This window comes from Vicugna pacos, chromosome 34, assembly GCF_048564905.1.
Source record: "Vicugna pacos chromosome 34, VicPac4, whole genome shotgun sequence".
NCBI lineage: Eukaryota > Metazoa > Chordata > Mammalia > Artiodactyla > Camelidae > Vicugna > Vicugna pacos.
The window spans coordinates 14,771,125-14,792,114 of NC_133020.1; the positions used below are offsets into that span (position 1 = coordinate 14,771,125).

General features: G+C 47.3%; 1 protein-coding gene across 1 annotated transcript in view; it reads left to right on the plus strand.

The window, feature by feature from the left end:
* DUSP16 (dual specificity phosphatase 16) overlaps positions 1 to 19,543 on the plus strand; it is a 74,993-nt gene extending 55,450 nt beyond the window's left edge. The window contains exons 5-7 of the mRNA XM_072954824.1: positions 8,739 to 8,898; positions 13,764 to 13,887; positions 15,836 to 19,543. Coding sequence (XP_072810925.1) covers positions 8,739 to 8,898; positions 13,764 to 13,887; positions 15,836 to 16,952 — 1,401 coding nt within the window. The 3' untranslated portion in view covers positions 16,953 to 19,543. The remainder of the gene's footprint in view (positions 1 to 8,738; positions 8,899 to 13,763; positions 13,888 to 15,835) is intronic.
* Positions 19,544 to 20,990: the final 1,447 nt, after the last annotated feature.

The following is a 20,990-nucleotide window of genomic DNA, read 5'->3' on the forward strand; positions in this document are numbered from 1 at the left end:
TTTTCTATTTTTAATTGGCTTCTAAACGCATGTATGCTAAACAGGATATGCACATAGATGCCTTGAGAGGAAATGGCTGCAGGGACAAAAGGGGTTTATGGAAGTTCATGGGGAAACAGCGTGAGCCAAGGAGTCCTTCTGGAAGATTGTGAGAAAGCTGCTTTAGAACCGTGCGGATGAGTAGGTGGTGAGAAGTAAGAGTGCCTCCAGAAGTTCTATGTGTTTCACCTCTAGGTTCACTGTTAACGGAGTCTTAGTGCTGGAAGGGGGTTTGACATACCATTTAGTCAGCCCCCTTCATTTCATAAATAAGGAAATCGTTGTTCCAGAAATGTTAAGTGAATCCCACAACATCACCCAGCTGATGAGTTTTAGAACCAGAGTTGCCCCTTTCATAGACAGCACACACATCTCCCTGCTCCACCTTCTGGTTTAAACTTTCCAGGAGAAATAACACCCTTTTTTCTTCTGGAAGATCTCCAAAGGTGAAGATTTTACCATCTTTCCTAATAGTACATTCCTTTTTAGTAAAACTTAGAAGCTGAAGTCTTTACGAACAACAGCCAAAGATCGCTCATTTTATTAGCCATTTTTTTTTAATAAAGTGCCACCAGAATATGTTAAAAGCATGTCACAGAAGTTTTCTTGGGAGAACTATAGTATTTACTATTTAAAATGCTAGGCTCTTTATGTTACTGCATTTAACCCTCCTAATAGAATTTGGAGGTATGTTGGCCCAGAATTAAATCACTTAATTTCCCAAGATTTTGTGGCTGGAAATTCACTGACTTCAAGGTTGGTCAGTGTGGAGACCTGACTGAAACCCAAGCTGCCAGGCCCTGGCCCTGTGTTCACAGAGCACCAGAAGCCCTCACGTGGAGAATGGCGGTCCCCGTACGGGGCTATGAGGGACTGACATCCTAACGGTCTGTTGAATCACAGCTGAGATTTGCTTCCCCTGGTTTTTCTACAGCATACTCTGTACCAGCGCCATCCAACAGAAATACAATGCAAGCCACAGACATAGTTCAAAATGTTCCAATCGCCTTATTTAAAAAAGTAGAAAAAACCAGGTGAAATTAATTTTAATACCATTTATCACCACATATCTAGAATATTATTCGTCACGCGGTCAGTATTTAAAAAAACCATTCACACTTTGCTTTTTTGGTACTGGGTCTTCGCAGTCTGGTGTGTGTTCATGGTTGCTGCACCTCTCACTGTGGACGAGACGCACGTGGCTGTGGCTGTGGCTCCCGGATCGACAGTCAGGTCCGCACTCTCATCACATGGTCGTTCTTACGTCTCAGAGACGTGGCTCTTCTGTAAAAGACTGTAAGAAGTCACTGGTAGCAGGAAGACCATCTTTCCTTTTCTGTCCCCGTCATCCTTCTGTTTGTGAGTGTTCTCCCCTCGTCTCTGCACTAGACTTGGACCGGGAACCGCACCCTTGCTGTGCTCAGCCCCGTCCACGTGTGACGAGTGGGGTCTGAACCAGAATCCCTAGTTACAATGCGAAAGGCAAGCTTTCTTGATGTTTCTTCTGCCTTATCAGCTAAAATTTCAAGTAGACTTTCTTTTCACTCTTAACACACAGACCATGTGCGGAATTACCCACGGTGAGTAGCTCCTAGGCCAGAGCCTCATCTGCTGGGCCCCTTCAGCTTCTCAGGGAGAGCAGTTCCGTCCTCTCTCCCCATTTTAACAATGTGCTGTCAGCATTCTTTGACTAGCTTATTTCCATCTTTTAACAGGCAGAGCTGGTTTTCCTGTGCGACCTCACTGTTCCGCCTGTCACCAGAACTGCTGCTCCTTCCTCTGGTGTTTCCTTGTGACAGTTAGGCCGTAGCCTAGACGCCATCCAGCCAAGCACTGCTGTCACATTTCCCTGTGATCTAGGGAGAAACTAGGTCATGTCATCACAATTATCAGTAAAAGCGTTTACTCAGTGTCCACTGTGTGTAGAGCAGAGTGCAGGTTGTTTAACAAGACCTGTTCATCAGCCGGTAATTCACAGGGCAAAGTGACTCACAGTGTAACCGAGGAGGTGGGCAGGAGTGGAGCCAGCCTCGGAGGGGGCGGGTTTGCATCCCAGGTCTCTGCCTCGCCAGCCACAGCACCGCAGCCACGTTACTGAGTCTGTCCTTCAGCTGCAGACTGACATGGCTCCCCCCTCCTAGTGTTCAGGTGAGGACCCAGTGAAATGACATCATGCCAGGCACCGAACGCGGCTCCTGGCCTACAGGGACACTTGTCATTGTCACCATGGGGTGTAGCACACAAGATGCTAGGGTGAGTGGTAAATACAAGGGGTGTGGCTGGTTGAGGAAGGTGAGATGAAGGAAGTAGGTCAATTTTGAAGGCAAAAGGAGTGGCAAAGACAAACATAATCATTAAACTGACTTGAGAAAGAAAACTTACAATTTCTTTCTGTAGATTTGCAGTGCTCTGTGATTTAATGGGATCTCCGTCCTCAGCCTCGCTGAACGTGGGAAACTTGGCCAAACAGAGCAATTTTATTAAGGCTGTATATTACTCTGTACTCCATATATTACTTCGGAGTCAGTATCAACAGAGCATAGGGCCCATATTTAGAAATTAGTCCAACTACAGGAGAAAGTTTATTTTATGACTTAGGAGAAAGAAATTTAAAGGGGAAAAAAGCAAATGCAAATCATAATGATAAAATTAAGATTTATTTTTTGACTCACAAATACTGTTTTTGAGAATTTTTTTCAATTGCGTATTGAAACCAGAATCCATTTTTTAAATTCTTAGGGCGTGATCTTTTCTACTTTACAGCTGAACCCTTTTTTTATATCCAGCCTGCTACATTCAGTGTCATTTCTCTACTGAAGCCCAATTAGGAGAAAGGCCATGTTTCTCCTAGAAAGGACATCATAGTTTGAATTAGTGAAAAATATACATTACAGGCTTCGGAGGGGGTGGGGCAAAAGTCTACTGAGATATAATTCATATACCATGTGACTCACAAGCTGTCTTCTATTGATATAACTGACATGTGACATTATATTAGTTTCAAGTATACAACATAATGGGTCCATATTTGTGCAAATTGCTAAATGATCACCGTGATAAATCTAGCTAACATCTGCCACACATAGTTACAGATTTCTGTCTTGTGATGAGAACTTTAAAGATTTACTCTCAGCCACTTTCAAATATACAGTTCAGTATCATTATCTATTGTCACCATGCCGTGTATTGCATCCCCATGACTTATTTGTTTTATACCTGGAAGTTCGTACCTTTTGACCACCTTTACCCCTTCCCGCTACCTCCTCTAGCAGCCACCAGTCTGTTCTTTGTATCTGTGAGTTCAGTCATTGTTTGTTTTTTAGATTCCGTGTGTGAGATCATGTATTTTCTCCATCTGAGTTATTTCACTTAGCATAACGCCCTCAGGGTTCATCTGTGTTGCGCAAATAGCAAGATTTCCTTCTTTAAGGCTGAATAATACTCCATTGTATGTATACACCACGTCTTCTTTGTCCATTCATCTGTCAGTGGACACTTAGGTAGTTTCCACGTCTTGACTAGTGTAAATAGTGCTGCTGTGAACACAGGGGCACGTATATATTTTTAAGTTAGATTTTTCATTTCCTTTGGATAAATACTCAAGTGGAATTGCTGGATCATATGGTAAATCAATTTTTAATTTTTTGAGGAACTTCTGAACTGTTTTCCATAGTGGCTGCACCAGTTTACATTCTCACTAGCTATTATATTTTTTCCACTATCTATTTTAAAAATAGGATAAAGTAAGGAAGTAACATTTAATGAGACTCATATTATGCACCAGTCACTTTATCCTCATAATAGCTTTACAGAATAGACATCTTTAGCCCTGTTCCACAGGTAAGGGAAGTAAATCTGGGGGAGTGTAGGTAACCCATCCGAGGTCATTCAAGTGCTGACAGTCACGTGCTGAGCTGTGCTCTGATTTTTCCGGGGCCAGTGCCGTGTGCTTGTCCTCATCCCCTGCACACTGGCTTCATCCCCGGTGACAGGAGGGCGGTGGAACGTAAGGCACATGTGCTGGCAGAAGGGGAAGGTGGCCGTGGAAGTTTGTCACAACTTGGCCTGATTGTTTCTATTTGCTTAGTAAAGCAGGAAGCAAGATCATCTGTGAGCGAGAGTTGGGGAGAGGGAGAGAGATACAGAGAGTCTGAAGGAAAAGACACTGGGTGGGATGGCCTCTAGGCGAGAGGGCCAGTGACGACCAGGGGAATAGGTGACCGCTGAGCAGGTGACTCAGGGGTGACCCCACAGCATTGCCCGTTCAGCTGCCCCAGTGCAGATGCAGACTCAGCAGGGAAGCAGGTTTACCCAGGGCTGGAATCTCACCAAATGAGTATGAAGAAGCTGTGGAGGGACACAGAGGTTGAAGTTAAAAGCAAGGGAGTGATCCCAGTGGACCCTTGAACAATGTGGGGGTTAATCCTCAGATAATTTATGGTCGCCCCCGGCTCCCCACCTCCATCTTCAGGGCCTCTGCGTCCGTGGATTCAGCCAACCACAGATCATGTAATACTGTAGTATTTACTGTTGAAAAATACCCACATGTGAGTGGACTCGCACAGTTCAAACCAAGTTGTTCAAGGGTCAACGGTGTAATGATTGACCACAGACCTGAACCTGGGCAGTGAAAGGAGGACAGAGAAAAGGTGGTAGGAACAGCAGATTTTAGGTTGTGTCGGGGATGGAAGGCTTCCAGGAGTGGTGATGTGATGGATTAAGCTGGAGGAAGGAGGGGTCATCCCGGGGTGGGTGGTGTGAGGTCCATCAGGAAGGGGCTGTGGTTCCTGGGGGCAGCATAGCCTGACTGGGTCTCATGGAGTGAGCAGTTCAAGGGAGGCGTTCAGAGCATGGAGAGGCCAAGGTGTCAGAAGGATATTTGAAGGCCAGAGAATAAAGATTATTTTATCAGCAAAAAGCATGTATTAGGCGGCTTAGCGTAAAACTGAGCTAAATGCTAAACAGCGTGAGATGACTGCTCTCTGGTAGCTCAAGGGTGATGATGTTTCATCACGGGACCGAGTAATACTCAGTTGTGTGTGTTTCACACAGCGCACAGAAACAAACCGCAGTGAACTACATAAATATCTTTATAATTTGATAGAAAGTCACGGACATCCGTCTGGGAGCGAAACCAGTCATTATTCTATAAAACCGTCAGACGCAGGTTCACGACTGTGGTTGCGTCCCAGTTCTGCTGTGGGAACATCGGCACCAGATGCCCTCACAGTCACGTGCATGACCATAAGCCGGTCAGGAGCGCAGGTTAACAGGGCAGTTGCCTGACGTTCCGCTGACTTCAGAGTCCCGGAGCCCTGGGCTCCGCCTGCCCACCGCGGTGGGTGGTTGCTCACCTGGAGGCAACTGTGTTTGTTCTCAAGCCTGTTTCGGCCAGTGTGCTTGTTACCATAACGATGTCCAGTCGTTAACATACTGCACACATGAAGTGTGGATGGGGGAAGAGAGCTGTTCTTCTGTGACCTAAGCTAAATGTTTTCGAAAGACTCAGGAAAGACAAATTGCTCTACATTTTTTTCCGTCTAAACTAGGTGGTGGTAGAGGCATTTGGTCACGACTTGCTTAAGAGCTCCAGGCAGCTGACCTGTGTAGAAAAAACGACTTGGTCCTGCACCAGAAGTTAATGAATTAACATATTTGTTTTGAATGCAAATAAAATGTTTCAAGTATATATTGCAGCATTTTTAATGCTCTGAAGTCACTTTTTCTACTGATGTAGTAACAATTTTTTCTCATTTCATTTTGGGTTTAAATGATTTTATTATCATTCAGTTTCAGCACATTCATGTCTTTCTTTCCTCCTCCCCCTCCTTGGTGTAAAGTAGAGCAGCTTCTTAAATGCATCTTTTATACACTCTTTTATAAGTGGAGACTGTTTTTAAGAGATGAGCAGCATTGTAGGCTTGGATCACTGCTGTTTCCTACGTGAGGTTAGAACCGGCCCTTTTCCGGGTTTCCTTTCCGTCCGGCGGTGGCTGTTGGGGGCCGAGCCGCAGCCCGGCATGAGGCCGGGGTCCGTGCATGCGGGCAGCCGGTCCTCGGCCTGTGGTAGCAGAAGCCCGTGCGAACACGGCAGGAGGACCACACTGTGATGGTTGCCGCCGAGGCGACAACAGGGGGGAAAAGAGGGCAAAAAGAACCCCGGATTAGCCTCGTCCAGTAGCCGCCCGGTTCCTGAGTTGTCCGAGAGCCTCCCCAGAGAAGCCCGTGCCTGGAGCGGTGCTCCTGCACTTCCTGATGTGTTACAGTTAAAAAGGATAAAAAGGGCTGAAATTAAAACATGATACTCTATTACTTCATTTCATTTTTTTTTAAGTCTGTATGTAGACTAGTTGCTTTATTCTAATTTGCTTTAAAAAGAACTTCAGTGGAGCAGGGCAGTTAAGAGGGCAGATTCTGGAGCTGAATCGACTTGGATGTGAATTTTGACACTGGACCACTTCTAGCTGTGCAACTTTGAAAACATTATGTAAACGCTCGAAGCCTCAGTTTCCTCATCTGTAAAGTGAAGATGATAATAGTCCCCACATCAGAGTGTGGTTGTGAGGCTTGAGACCGTCTGTTTAAATGCTTCTTAGCGCAGTACCTGGTACGTAGTAGGCATTCAGTGCATGTTGTTTTTATTAATGTGCACCGAGTACCATGATAGTATATTGTGAATAAACCTATGGCAAAGGTGCCCAGCAAACTTTTTTTTGAAATTGAATTTAGGTTAAGTGGTCATTTCTCCAAAACGTAGACTGTTAGGCTACTTGTCAGCGGGCACATTGTTCTAGGCTTCGTGGGGGGAAGTCACATTTGACCCTCACTGCTGACTTGTGACATGTGTTGTCCTTAGAATTGCCTGTTGTCTTTTGATTGTGTAGAGTAGGGAACACTGTTAGTGTCAGCCTCTCTTCTCAGAAGCGTCTGTGTCTTTATTGTTAAATTGCTTTTAATTTAATAAACTTTTGTAGTACTGTTGATGGGAACGAAAAGGAAATATAAAAAGTGTCCTTTCCTTAAAGGGCATTGGTGAGAAAAGCCTGCAAGACCTAACTCCAGTGACACTGCTGTCCTCGCATGGGAGACACCGTTTTTTTTTTTTTTTTTTTCCAGATAGTGTTTATTTCACTTCCTGTCCACCCCCCACCCTCTGGCGCCTTCTCCTTTTGGAAGGGTGGGGCTGGCTTGCTACCTAACCACGGGCTGGGGGTGCGGGCAGGTGGGGGGACCAGCGACAAAGGAAGGCAGTGAGAGCTGGACAACAGTTGGAAGATGCACCTCAGCCCACCGCCGTCACAGAGCACAGCGCCCTCCCGAGGCCGGCGGCCCTGCCCAGCACTTTCCGCATCTTACAGGGGGACGAGAGAGCAGGGAGGGTCGGCGGGGGCGACTCGCGACCTCACGCGGGAGAGGGGTGACGGGGGTGGGGCGGCGGGCGGGGGCGCTTGGCGGCATTGCAAGCTTAGAATCACAAGCTCGGCCGTTTGCGAGGGACGGAGCGCCGCCGTCCCTGGGCTCAGGGAGGTGCTGTCGGGACCACTGACCGGTGGGGTGGTCACTAATCTCAGCCTAGAAAACAGATGTGACCTCTGCTCATCTGCAGACATTTAAAAGTGGTTGTAGCAGACACCACCGAGATCTTCACAGCCTGACGATTAACCTAACAGGAGCCTCTGAGGCCGCTGGAGGACGAGGGGCAGTCCTCTGAGAGGCTCGTCTAGGTCCAGAAGCTGTTTCCTGACACTGTCATCTGACAGCTAAGAGGCTTGCCTCCATGATCCAGATTTACGAAATCTACCTTTTACGGAAAACAGAATATATGTATTGTGCCCGTGTGGTAACTGCAGGGGTTAGGGAGTTGGCAGGAGGCTAAAACAGGATGAAAATGACCAACTGATTTTCCAGTAGTTGGAGTTGGAAAAGATTCATAGAGGAGGTAGGAATCCAAGAAAAGGAAGACGTGCCCAGAGTTGCTTAGAAGAGAATGAATTCAGGCGTAGACCATTTCCTGAGGGACGGCGGTGGGTGACCCAGGGAAGCGGGTTGGATAAGCTTGCCTGGAAGACGGAGTGTTAGTTGAACAGACATGTCCCGAGTGCAGCTGTGTACCTGGTGCCGAAGGTAGAAAAACAAACAAGAATACCCCAGAGAGAGTACTTAGAGTGAAAGATGGCCTAGCACTGAACGTAAGGGAACAGCCAGCATGCTCAGTTTGGGAAGGAAATGTCCTCATGTGTGTGCATACATTCTAAAGTCATAGCATAAAACAAACAAAAGTTTTCTAGCATCCTCCCAAACCTTGTGAATCAGTGCACTGACTCATGCATTTTGGGGAATACACCTGCCACTGTCGCAGTAATTTTACATAGTTGCCACGGGGGGGGGGGGAGTCACAGTAAACTGTCATGGTTTTATTTTGTATTCTTTGCTCCCCTTCTTCAAGTAATGAAGGTAAGAGAGACTTGACCATATTAATGACGTTTGATCCTTTAAACAGCCTTTTTTGCCCTTAAAAAATTCTGCTTTAAACTTAAGGCTTTACCGTCATTGTGGTCGGAGTTTGGATTTCTCGAATTGAATAAACTCTGATTATTTCAAGGAAACTAGTCACTTATGTCATTACTTTAAGCTTTCCTCTTTTAGAATGACCCTGCCGGTATGTTGTTTGTCACTTTAATTACGCTTTCCCTCCCTAGGAGCTGATGCAGCAGAATGGGATTGGTTATGTGTTAAATGCCAGCAACACCTGTCCCAAGCCTGACTTTATCCCCGAGTCTCATTTCCTGCGAGTGCCTGTGAATGACAGCTTTTGTGAGAAAATTTTGCCGTGGTTGGACAAATCAGTAGATTTCATTGGTAAGTAGCTCGAGTGACATTGCAGGTCCTGTGGTTATAGTTCCGTGCATACGTGCACCCCTCCCCCTTCCCTCCCCCCTTTATTCATTAGAGAAAAGGAACCTGTTTCACTGAGCTCACAGGTCTGAAGACAACACGTGATGCTGCATATCTTACTCAGTGGCCCAGGTGACGTGTGTGTGTGTGTCTGCTGTCTCTATGGGACTGGCCTTGTGACATTCCAGCTAACTGGAACACTGCCAAGGCTAAGCCTGAAGGGGTTTGTGAGTATGTATTTGCAAGTGTTTGAAAATCAGTTAAACTTTGGGTGTTAAACTTTTTACCCACTTTTTCAAACCCTATAGAAGACTTTTGGGAACTCTGGTGGCATTCCTTAAACTGTTTTTGCCTTGCTATGATGTTTTCCCCGGAAGAAAAGTCAAATCCTGTGAAAACAAATCCCATGACATTTAAAGTCTTTATGTCACAAGATTTCTAAGCCTCAGCCCACATGCCAGTAATTTCAAGTAGTATTGGATCTAATGAAATTCCAACATGTGCGTGCACACAACACACACACTCACTCACTCACGTGTGGTCATCTCCTGGGCGTTGGCTGAGGCAGGATCTGATCTAGACCATACCTTGTTTTGTTCACTGGGCCCGTCGGCACTGGAGCCTCCCTGACTCCCAGCTTCAGGCGCTGTTGTGACATCTTGGTGCCACAGGATCGGGTCTGCTGGAAGTCAGTTGACCACACGACTTGAAATGTAGTCTCAGCTGGAAAGGGGCTGAACCAAGGAGCCGCCTTTGTTGCTGACTTTCAAGCAACATATCAAGGTGTGACTGTTAACGTTCCATGTGCGGAGTCTTTGTGGTTCTTTTCCCCCTTCATCCATAACTGAATACTCTTGAATTGGTTACTGAAAGTTCCAAAAAAAAGAACTAGTTCCTTTTAAACAGTGAAATTGTATGTAAATTAAGCCCCTCGCTATGTCCTTCCGTCTGCAAGAAGAATTTTCTACACAATGCTTTTGGAACTTCGGGTAGTTTGGAAACAGTTTTTTTTTTCCCTTTTTTTTTTTTTTAAAGAATCCAGGTTTCCAAGACTTTTCCTCTTTAATTAGGGTGCATTCTGTGAAACGTCTGAAGATACGTGGCCTACATCATCAAACAAAACTCCCCAGATTAATCCTTCCCACCATTGTACTTCCAGGAAATATTCAGCCTGTCATTCAGCTTTTGCTGCTTTAAAAGACTAACAATTATAGTTAATGTTCCCATTGTATGTCACATCGATCCAGAGATGACTGGCTCTGATTTCAGCTGAACATGCCATTTCAGAATCTGTTTAGAAGAGAACCAGCCTGATTCTGTTAAGTCATGGCGATGTCTGAGCTTTAGGGGGGTTAGTAGAAAAGAGAGCATATGGCTAACTTTGCCCCCAGCTTCCTTTCTGGCCACTTGTAGTTCATACAAAAGGAGTTTTACCATGTTCCGAGTTGGTTAAATACACACCCAAATACATACCATAATTTATTTGTATATCTGAAGGTATTTTTACTAATCAGTGTTTACTTGCTTGGCCTTAATACTGTTAGGGCCACTGTCCTTGTCCCACCCAGACAATTCCAGGCAACATCTCCAGCCCACCGTGGCACTCAGCCCACGTTCAGTCTCCTCCAGGGCGTAAAGCCACGGTTAGTCATGGCAGAGAAGATAATCTGAAGACGTCACCTCAAACCAGGCCTTAACGACCTAATAAGACTCACATTTTTTCTTTTCTTTTCTTTTTTTCACTCAGATTAAATTTCCCTAAGTTTCTGAGTTCGCTGGAAGGACTCAGGTTTTCATGGAGTTTTGCCTTTATTTTTAGTTGACGTAGGCGGCGGGAAGTGGGGTCTGAGCTGGGGGACCTTCACCGGGGCCCCGGCCCAGCGGGCTGCTCTGCGGGCTCCTGGCCCGCTCGCCCGCATCTCTCTCGGGACTTGTGTGCGCAGCCTGGGGAGGGGAGTAGGAGGATGGCTTTGGAGCCAGACTGTCCTGCCCGCCTTGGTTATTAGTTAGGTGATTCTCTGTTCCTCAGTTTCCTGATCTGGAGACTGAAGTTAACATATCTGCCTTTTAGGGATATTGTGGGGATTAAAATAGCCAATGTGTGCAAAGCACCTTGCCAAGTGCTTGACTCGTAATTGGCTCTTCATAGATAGCAGCTGTTTTAAGGATGATCTGAGCAGTCCTTTTTTACTTTTTCTTAGAGCTGTGCTCTGTCACCTTAGTTATCACTCCTTCCTTTCAGCCTTTGTAACTTCTCCCCTCACTGGCTCCCTCTTAACCTTTTCATCTGTTATCCTCTCTTTCCTTTTTAAACTAGAATTGGTAAAAACAGAAAAAATTTAAAAACAGATAAAGTTGGAAAAAGTAGGCACGTCTGTTTTAGCCCCTGAACTGCCGTAGTGGCCACCTGCTTGCTTTCTTTCCAGCTTTCCTCCTTTTCCTGCAGAGGCACTTAATTACCTGGCGCCCCGAGACTAACATTCCCAACTCGCCAGCACCTGCTGCCGCCTTTGAAACCTCCTCTCCGGTCCCTTCCCGCCCAGCGCGCGTGCGAGACGGGGCTGCTTTCTGAGCGGCTGGTCAGTCCCACCACGGGGCTTCCTCACAACGGTTGCCTTCTCTGCCCCACCAGGTCTACCCGGGTCATTTCCTTTGCCTTAAGAGGCTCAGTTAAGCACTCGTTTCTGCCAAGAAACGTGTTCTAATGAACCCCACTTCAGTATAATCACTTTTTTTTCATATAATCACTTTTTAGAGTTTTAAAATATAAGGCAGTTGTAATTGTAAAAACGGTACAGGTACCATGCAGAGAATTTGAAACAGAGAAAAGGAAACCTACAACCTCAGCATCCTAACACATCTGTTACCACCACTGCTTTATTCCCTCTCGCCTTTTTCAAAAAGATGACTTTTTAAAATACATATTGACCAGCCAGCCAGGATTTACTGGGTTCCTACTGTGTGCGCAGTGTTAAACCCTTTGGGGGAAATGTTAGAAGCAAGACCCTTGTAAGTCCTTAGAGTCTAGTTTTGAAATAATGATTAAAAATAATGAAAGAATATTATCAACATTAAAAAAGATATTTAAACCAATAACCAGTAAAAAAAATTTAAACCAGTAAGAATTTGAAGCAGCTTACAGTAAGAGTTTGGGATCAACAGCTAACACACGTTCACACACGTTCACACACACCCCTATTAAAATGGGATAAAAGGGCAAGAACCACGTGATATGGGGCCAGAAAGGGTACAGTAAAATCAGAACTAGTGATCTGTTGAAATTGAGTGAAAATCTTAGCTGTGAGCTTCTCAGCTGCCCAGGTGGAAGAGGAAGTACTGGGCAGCACAGGCTGCATATTGAATGGTCGAGGGCAGGGCGAGAGCTGCGTGGGCCCAGGAAGGCGTGCCCTTCACGTCCACGTGTTTATATACTGTTACGTTGTATAGTACGTCCTTAGTTCTTTGTTCCAGTGGTGTCCTGTGTTCCTTTGTTACTGTTTTATTGTGTTTGATTTCCCTATCCAAAGGGAAGCTGCTTGATTGTTGACCTACTACCGAACAGCCCTATGGTGTTTTGTACGTAACGAACAGTAAGTCACATACGTTAGAAACTTGTAATCTGTCTAACAGAGGTGGTGCGATCGTGGTGCCCTTGTGTCATTCAGCCGCCAGAGCAGATTTCCTGGATATCTGTTAATAAGAATTCTAACGTAAGGTTTGGCGAACCTTTGGTAGTTGTCAGCAAGAACAAGAACGGAAAGAGAAGAATCGCGCTCCATGGCAGGAGCGCACGGTAAGCACACGTGTGGTTCATAACGCTGGCTGAAGGGTTAGCTGCTTCCAGGCTGTGGGGTAACTTCACTCCCATGAGAAAGCCTTTAGCGCTCGTCAAGACGGCAGTACCGTGTGTTTGAATTTCCTTGGTCCGTGGTTCTAACAGCGTCCCTGAGTTCTTTTCCCATATCGTGGGGAATCAGCATGACGCAGTCAGACAGGAACTCCTGGATATCAAGGGAGAGGTCAAAGTTCCCTGGGTGCTCATTAAAGTGACCTACTAAACCTGATTCATACACGCTTTCTTAAATTCAGCAAATAAAGCTGAGTGAGTCACTTAATGACGTACAGAAAAGTCTCCCAAAGAAAAACAGGGAAGCTAGGCTCTGAGTAGGCATTTCAAACGTAGCTGGATGTGGCATCATTTTGTGTCGTGAAGCGGTGTCACCGTGATGATTAAGTCTCTCCCTCTCCTCACCCTCCCTGCTTTTTACATAGTAATGTGTGGCACATATATTCTAAAATTTTTAATTTATTATCTCTTATGTCAAATTACGTTATAAACCTAACATACAAGGTTGTATGTCAGTTATATCTCAAAACGGGGGGAAAAAATGTAATACTGCTTACATAATTAGAAAAAAGTTGAAGTGTCAGACAACATGGGTAAACAAAATACTAGCTAAATCTTAGGATTTGGGGTGTTGTTTTCTTTATATTTTTCTGTATTTTTGAAGTTTTCTACATTGAACAAGTAGAATCATGTAGTCACATCTGATTTACACTCAGAGAAAGTTATTAAAATGACAAAGACAACCTGCGGGAGGGACAGATGGCTTAGTAACACAGTTGGACCTTCACTGTTCTGAGTGTCAGTGGTGGGGAAATTATCTTCCCCTACCTCCTTCAAAGAATATTGGGAAGAAAAGTATGTAAGTAGATGGGATTTACTTTGAGTTGCCAGGTTTAAAAGACACTGTGTGAGTAAATGGAAACAAGACTTCACTGCTGAGCAAAGTCGTCATCAGTGATCCTCTCTGAATTTGACTCTACAGAGAAAGCAAAAGCCTCGAACGGATGCGTCCTCGTGCACTGCTTGGCCGGAATCTCTCGCTCCGCCACCATCGCGATCGCCTACATCATGAAGAGGATGGATATGTCCTTAGATGAAGCTTACAGGTGAGGACAGAACTGGCCTTGCGCGACCGGCTTCTCATTTGACCTGAATCGAGGAGACGTGAGGGTGGGTGACCACGTTAAAGCGGATCCTGATTATTTTAGTGACACTCTTTATAGGGGACTGTGGGTTTTCAGTGGTTTTTCAAAGATCGGAGGAAAATACACTTTTATAATTTAGCGCTAATTCTCCCCTCACATGTATCAGATTCACCCTCCGCTACTTTTTAAGTTTAAGGAACAAGTCCTGAGATGTCTCTCCTGTTCCTGTGAGTTTGTATTTTTTCTCTCGGTGGGGCTGTATCATCTGTTCGAATCTACACGTGAGAAAAGGCGCTCCGGGAGGAAACCCGGGACAGAATTTCTCCTGTGCTTCGGCCTGTCTCTCCCACTGTGAGGGAAAAGCCCAGTGTATGCAAGTGTAAAACCCAGTGATTGTCAGACCCCATTCGTCGAGAATTTCCTGCATCCTCGAGTGGCCCAGAGTTTGCGGAGTATAATTTGGACTGGGTTGCCCCACCCGCCTTTCTCAAAACAGAGGGCAGCCAGTGACAGGAGGATCAGGGACTGGTTTTGTTCAGTGACCCGTGGATCTGAGTGCTCCGCATATCTTGTTGGAGGGGGTACCTAGTGTGCGTGTGATTAAAGGATTGATACGATCGCATGGAGCCAGGCCTGCTGTAACAATTGGACTTTTTCCTCAAATTGGAAAATACAGAAAAAAGAAACGAGCTCCCTGAACAGCTTCTCCCTTGAGGGAGGAGCTGAGGCCTCCTGCCCCATAGAAACCAGCAGAAACAGCACCCTTAGGCCCTCTGATGAGGTCTGACCACAGGACCCAGGGTTTGCACTTGTCATAGTTGAGCTGGTTATTTCTGGCTTTGTTAATTTGCTTTCAGTTACTTGATTTCCAAGGAGTTTAGTTTTGGTTTTTCTTCCTTCCTTATCCAAATATAAATTTTCAGTGTAGTTTCTTTCACTCCTGCATCTTCCAGGAAGTGTCCATGTGGGTCAGGGGCCACTAACGAATGTATCTACTATTTCTGAGTCTCTGTTGCTGAGACAAACAAAAGCTGTTTATTACTAGTTTTGATCCCTTGATGACTCTTAACATGGTGGTTACAGAAAAGAACCCAGATAATAGACCTGGTCTTGAATCCTGGCACCATCCTTTCAGTAGCTGTGTCACTTGGGGCAAGTCACATTAGGACTCGTGTACCTGTGTGACGAGGAGAGTTAATGCCCACCAGACGGAGGGTAGTTTTGAGGGTTGAATGAAATAACACTCCACTTAAGGCATCAGCATAATGCTGAGCAGACAGAGACCACTTTGTAGCTGGTTATTCTGTCACCCTGAACACAGAGCAGGAACTGGGAAGTGTGTGCTTGGCTGCTGTGGCCATCTGATACCTTCTCTTTTGGTCATTAAAAATGTGAACTGTCTTAAGGAAGTGACCTGGGGGAGGGACTCTGACATTGGGAAGTTGAAGCTGTTAAGGTGAAGGCTGTACTGCTGGGCACTGGGGGTATCCCAGGTGAGGAAAGAATCATCTCTTATCAGTGACATCGGAAGCCTTGGGTCCTTGAAAGTAAGGAGGCTGAACCTAGAAGTTCTGGGGCCTGGTTCCCCCATTTCTAGCATCTCCAGGGACATGCTGTGAAGCTCCCCCGATACAGAGACCCCTAGCTCCTCCCGGACAGTCTCTCTGAACTTTTAAACCAATCTTCCAAAGGTCTGGGGGGGGGGGTTAATAATTCCCTATCTAATTTACCCGCATAATGTATCTTAATAACTTGTTTTTTAATGGAGTTACTGGGGATTGAACCCAGGACCTCGTCTCTGCTAAGCACGGGCCCTAGTGCTGCGCTACACCCTCCCCGCCCCAGTAACATTCTTAAGAGAAAAGGTAGTTGCCAAATTCAAGTCTTTTTGTTCTTTCCCTCTTTGTAGATTTGTTAAAGAAAAAAGACCTACGATCTCTCCGAACTTCAATTTTCTGGGCCAACTCCTAGACTATGAGAAGAAGATTAAGAACCAGCCCGGAGCGCCGGGGCCCAAGAGCAAACTGAAGCTGCGGCACCTGGAGAAGCCCAGCGAGCCGGGCCCCGCCGCCCCCGAGGGGGGCCGCCGAGGCGAGGGCGCCCCCGGCCCGCCCCGCGCCCACCCCGCTACCTCAGAGGCGGCGGCGCCGGCCGCCGGGGCCCCCGCCGCGGGGCAGCCCGCCCTGCTGGAGGACAGCCCCCTGGTCCAGGCGCTCAGCGGGCTCCACCTGCCCCCCGACAGGCGGGAGGACAGCACGCGGCTCAAGCGGTCCTTCTCCCTGGACATCAAGTCGGTGTCGTCGTCGTCGTCGTCGTCGTCGTCCGCCGGCGCGGCCCCGGCCCTGGACGGCGCGGCCAAGCTCTGCCAGTTCTCCCCGGTGGAGGAGGTGTCGGAGCAGACCCCGGAGGCCAGCCCGGACCGGGAGGACGCCCGCGGGCCGCCGCCCCGGCCCCCCGACGGCCCGAGCCCGCGCTTCCACGCGGCGAGAGGTGGCGGCGCCCCGCGGCCGCCGGCGGCGCCCCTGCAGCGCAGCGGCAGCGTGGAGGACACCCACCGGCCCGCCTTCCTCTTCGGCCTGTCCGGCAGCCAGCAGCACCTGGCCAAGTCCGCCGCCGGCCTGGGCCTCAAGGGCTGGCACTCGGACATCCTGGCGCCGCCGCCGCCGCCCGCCGCCGCCGCCCTGCCCAAGAGCTGGTACCTGGCCGCCGCCGAGCCGCCGCACTTCTACCCCGCCTCGGCCGTGTTCGCGGGCGGCGCCGGCTACCCCGCCTACAGCTGCAGCCAGCTGCCCACGGGCGGCGAGCCGGCCGGCTCCGTGCGCCGGCGGCGGAAGCCCAGCGACAGGGCCGACTCCCGGCGCAGCTGGCACGAGGAGAGCCCCTTCGAGAAGCAGTTCAAACGCCGCAGCTGCCAGATGGAGTTTGGAGACAGCATCATGTCGGAAAACAGGTCGCGGGAGGAACTGGGGAAGGTGGGCAGCCAGTCGAGCTTCTCGGGCAGCATGGAGGTCATCGAGGTCTCCTGAGGAGAGAGACCCTGGGGACCCCCGCCGACGGTGTCGCTCTCGTTCACAAAAAATATTCCCTGTAAATCTGAAATAGATGTATGTACATACATATATATTTTTGGAAAACGGAGCTATGGTGTAAAAGCAAAAGGTGGATCAACACAGGTGTTCTCTCAACATCTGCGTTTGAGAGCAGCTAATACTTCTCTCACCCAAGTGGAAGGGCAGACGCTAGCTTCCCCCAGACCGATGAAACAGTTGTATGCAATGGATTGCACATCTCTGGTTCTTACTAGGTCGAGTTCTACTTGGTGTCTGAGCACAGACACCCCCACCGTTTTCTTGTCACGCTACAAGGAGAGCTCGGATACCAGTCTCTTTGTCCGGTCCCTTCCGTAGTGCACCTTAGCGCTGAGACTGAGCCAGCTTGTGGGTCGGGTGGGGAGACCCTACTAGGAACAGAACCTAATGGTAGATCCAAGAGAAACGATCGCATCCAAAGCTGATTCACCAATCCAAGCTCACCGGCCAGCTGAGTGACGCCAGCGTCGTTCTGCTGACCGACCATTAGGGGCCTTGCCAAGATCTACTTTAGAGCAAACCCAGTACCTCAGGCAGGAAGCCGGGCCTTCACCACGACCAGGTCCGGTGGCCCGTTTTCTAGGCATTGTGAATAGGCAGGTAGCTAGTCTCACCTTTCAGACCAACTCAGTCCGTCTCTGCACACATTTCCAGTTGGGCCTGGATGGAGGCTGTTAATGTGTTCTTTCTTCTCAGCTTCATGAAGAAAGAAGGGAAGCTATCTCGCAGTCAGCTTAACAGCCAGCAGTCTGGCCACATTGTGATTTAAGCTAAGGTTGGGAGGCTAACCAAGGCTACCTCCCTCTTCATAAATCAAAGACTTGTTCAAGATGGGATTGTTAAGCTTTTAAAGATGAACTTGGTTTCAAGCCAGATGTGAATTTCTTTGGTAGCAGAGCAGCAGCTCCGAGTTCTCAGCCAAACTAGATGCTTTCCATTTCGGTTTCATTACCCAGATGCATTTTGTGAAAGCAGAACAATAAGGTAGCATTTTATAGGAAACCGCCAAGAGATAGAAAACTGTGGAAGGATCAGAGAAGGTGAAACTGCTGAGAAGCAGTAAACTGTCATTTTCTCCCTTCGCGTGGCTTTCTCCCTTCGCGTGCGGTGAAGGTATTTTCTGTAATGTCCTTAGACTTTCAGGTTCACTGACAGGGCTGAGAGACGCTTTGGTTAGCAAGGAATGTTCAGAAATGAACAGTGCAGGGAGGTGAGGGGAAGGGGGCTGCATTTTGTTTCGTTGCAGGCAGGGCGGAAAGACACAGCCCAACTATTCTCAGAAACGATCCCCAGCATTTTTTAGGAGACGGGACATATCAAAATGGAGCGGGACCAAGTGGTCTCAGTCCGTGACCTACAATCACTGTATGGAATCAATCCTGGCAGCTGAAAATAGGAGGTGATTAGAACAAGTACACAAGTGACAGTACTTACCTGCTTTTAAACGTTTTGGCTTGAGTTTTGTCAGCTACAGTCTGGTCCTGTTTTGAAGCCTTAATTCACGTCAGCAGCTTTTTTTTTAGGGTGGTGGGTGGGTCTTAGTGTTGTTCTTTACTGTAAGTGTAGCTAGTTGCTGACTCATATCTCAGGTTTTTCTATGTGTGAGAAATGGACAGTCCTTTGACTAGGATGTGACTTCATGTTTCCTCTGGTGACTGCTGAAACCAGCATAGAATGACATGATTCAAAACCGACTTGATCACGACGACTATGGTCTTCATATAACGTAACTGGTTATGCACAAATTGTGGGCTAAGCTATGGGTGTAAAATAGAGAGCGTGAACCGTGCAGGGAGTGCGCTGTTACCATACTGGAAAAGTTCTGTTAAGTGATTGAGTTGGTTTTCCTATATACATTTAAATTGGGGGTGTAATCAGACATTATCAAGGTTTTGCACAGTAATTTCTGATGTGTTATGTATACACGCACACCAAATGTGTAACAGCTCCCTGCTTCCAGAGTCTGGTCACCGCTGTGGGACATTTGTAAGACGTGGAGGTAATGGCTCTAATGTTAAGTGGGTTTCAGGAGGGTTGTGGGATTTGGTTTTAATGAGATCTCTGGGTGGCAACTGGCCTTCCATCATCTGGGATTTCTCTTGGCTGTGGTCCCCATCCTTCCTGTGACTGATGTGGTCATAAGCTACAGCCTTTAGTCCCTGATTGCTAATGTCAAGTAATCAGCCCTTGGACTCGAGACTGTCCTGCCCAAGGGGCAGCCTCTGGGGCGTGGCGTGGGCTGGCTCTCGTCTGCGGGAGTTGGAGGGGGAGCCCCGAGGGCTACTAGAAGATACGGGATGGTGATCTAAAAGAGCAAAACTAGACTTCTGTGTGAGAAATGCTGGAAAATGGTTTAGGACGTTTGTAAAGTTACGTGGAAAGACTATATAAATGTTTAATATGAATATAGTGTTCTTTTGGAGTCAGGCAAGCTGTTGAATGGTTCAATTGTGCATTTCTCATTTTGATGTGTCATGAATGTTAATATGATGAAATAAAATCAAAACTGGTACCTGTTTATACATAAATATGAGAAAGGACCTCTCTTTGCAGCTCTAAACTTGGTGGGAGCAGCAGTGTCCAAGTGGGAAAGGAGGCAGTGGTGGGACCTGTCCTGGGGTCCTCTCGTCCGAGGATTCAGTGAAGCACTGAGGTCGGCTGTATCTCAGGCTCCATCACCTGCAGGGAACATGCTCGTGAGCTAACAGCCTAGTTGGCTAACAGCCTAGCTGTCACCTTCGTTCTTTAATATGTACACCAAACGCACACTACAGTGAGAAACCTCAGGGAAATATTTGCTGAGTGATGGACAGTGTAACCTCCCTGCAAACAAAAGTCCAGGAATTCTACCAAACATACAAAGAACTCATACTGGTCCTTCTCAAATTCTTCCAAAAGACTGAAAAGGAGGGCGTACTCCCAAACTCATGCTATGGAGCCACCATCACCCTGATACCAAAACCAGACAGAATATACAGGGTAGGAAGAAAAAAGACCAGATGAACATTCTTGGTACATTTTAATGTAATATGTGGATGGTTTTATAATTCTTGTAGGAAAACCTGAATAGTTATTTAAAGATCTGTTCTCCATCCCTGCCACGTGCATCTTAATGCCCTCTCCGCTTATAAGTGGCACTGGGCATCAGGACTTATGAGACAAGCAGCTTAGCCCCCCAGCCAGTCAGTAAAGAACCACACAGTAAAGGAATAAAGTCTTTTACCTTCAGTGCAAGCAGGTGGAACAGTAATGACAGAACCACGGGTGACGTCAGTGAAGTCGGCTGCAAAAGGCTTCTGAGTCGAAGTTAGATTTAAGGAAATCTAAAAGCAAGAAGGATTGGACTGGGTGAGCGAAGACCAGAGGAGCTATCTTGGCTAGGACCTCGCTGAAAAATGGAGGTGGGCGTGGGCTGGAGGAATAAAAGGCGTGGGGAGTAAGTCTGCCTCAAGGTGGAAGGTGCCAGGAGGGAGCAGGTGTTTCAGTGACAGGCTTCGGATGGGAAGCTGCAGAACTTGGAAGGCCTGAAGGTCAAGCCAGTTACTACTCAAACGCAGACAGATCTGGGGGCCTCTTGGAGACCCGCAGCGGCTGGCTGGTGTGGACGGACTAGTTTGGGTCTGACAGTATCAGCGCAGGGCTTAGGCAAAGGGGGGACGGGAAGGTGTAGATGGGAAGGGCAGGCCTACGTACTGGGAGTAGCAGACAAGAACTTGTTATCCTCAGAGCCGTCACTCGTGTGTTTTCTTACACACTCCTCTCTGAGGTGGTTTTTTGTTTTTTTCTGTTTTGTTTTCTGACACTAAACAGAAATGTTTTAGGTCTAGTGAACAAAATTTATGCCTAGGTGCTTTTTTCTCCGTATATTGCTCTTCTGCCTCTATCGGTGGAAGAGGGAAAAGTAAGTTATTTCTAGCATCCTGTGGGGCCCGTTCATCCTTGTACAGCAAAATTATACTTGGTTATTATATCTTT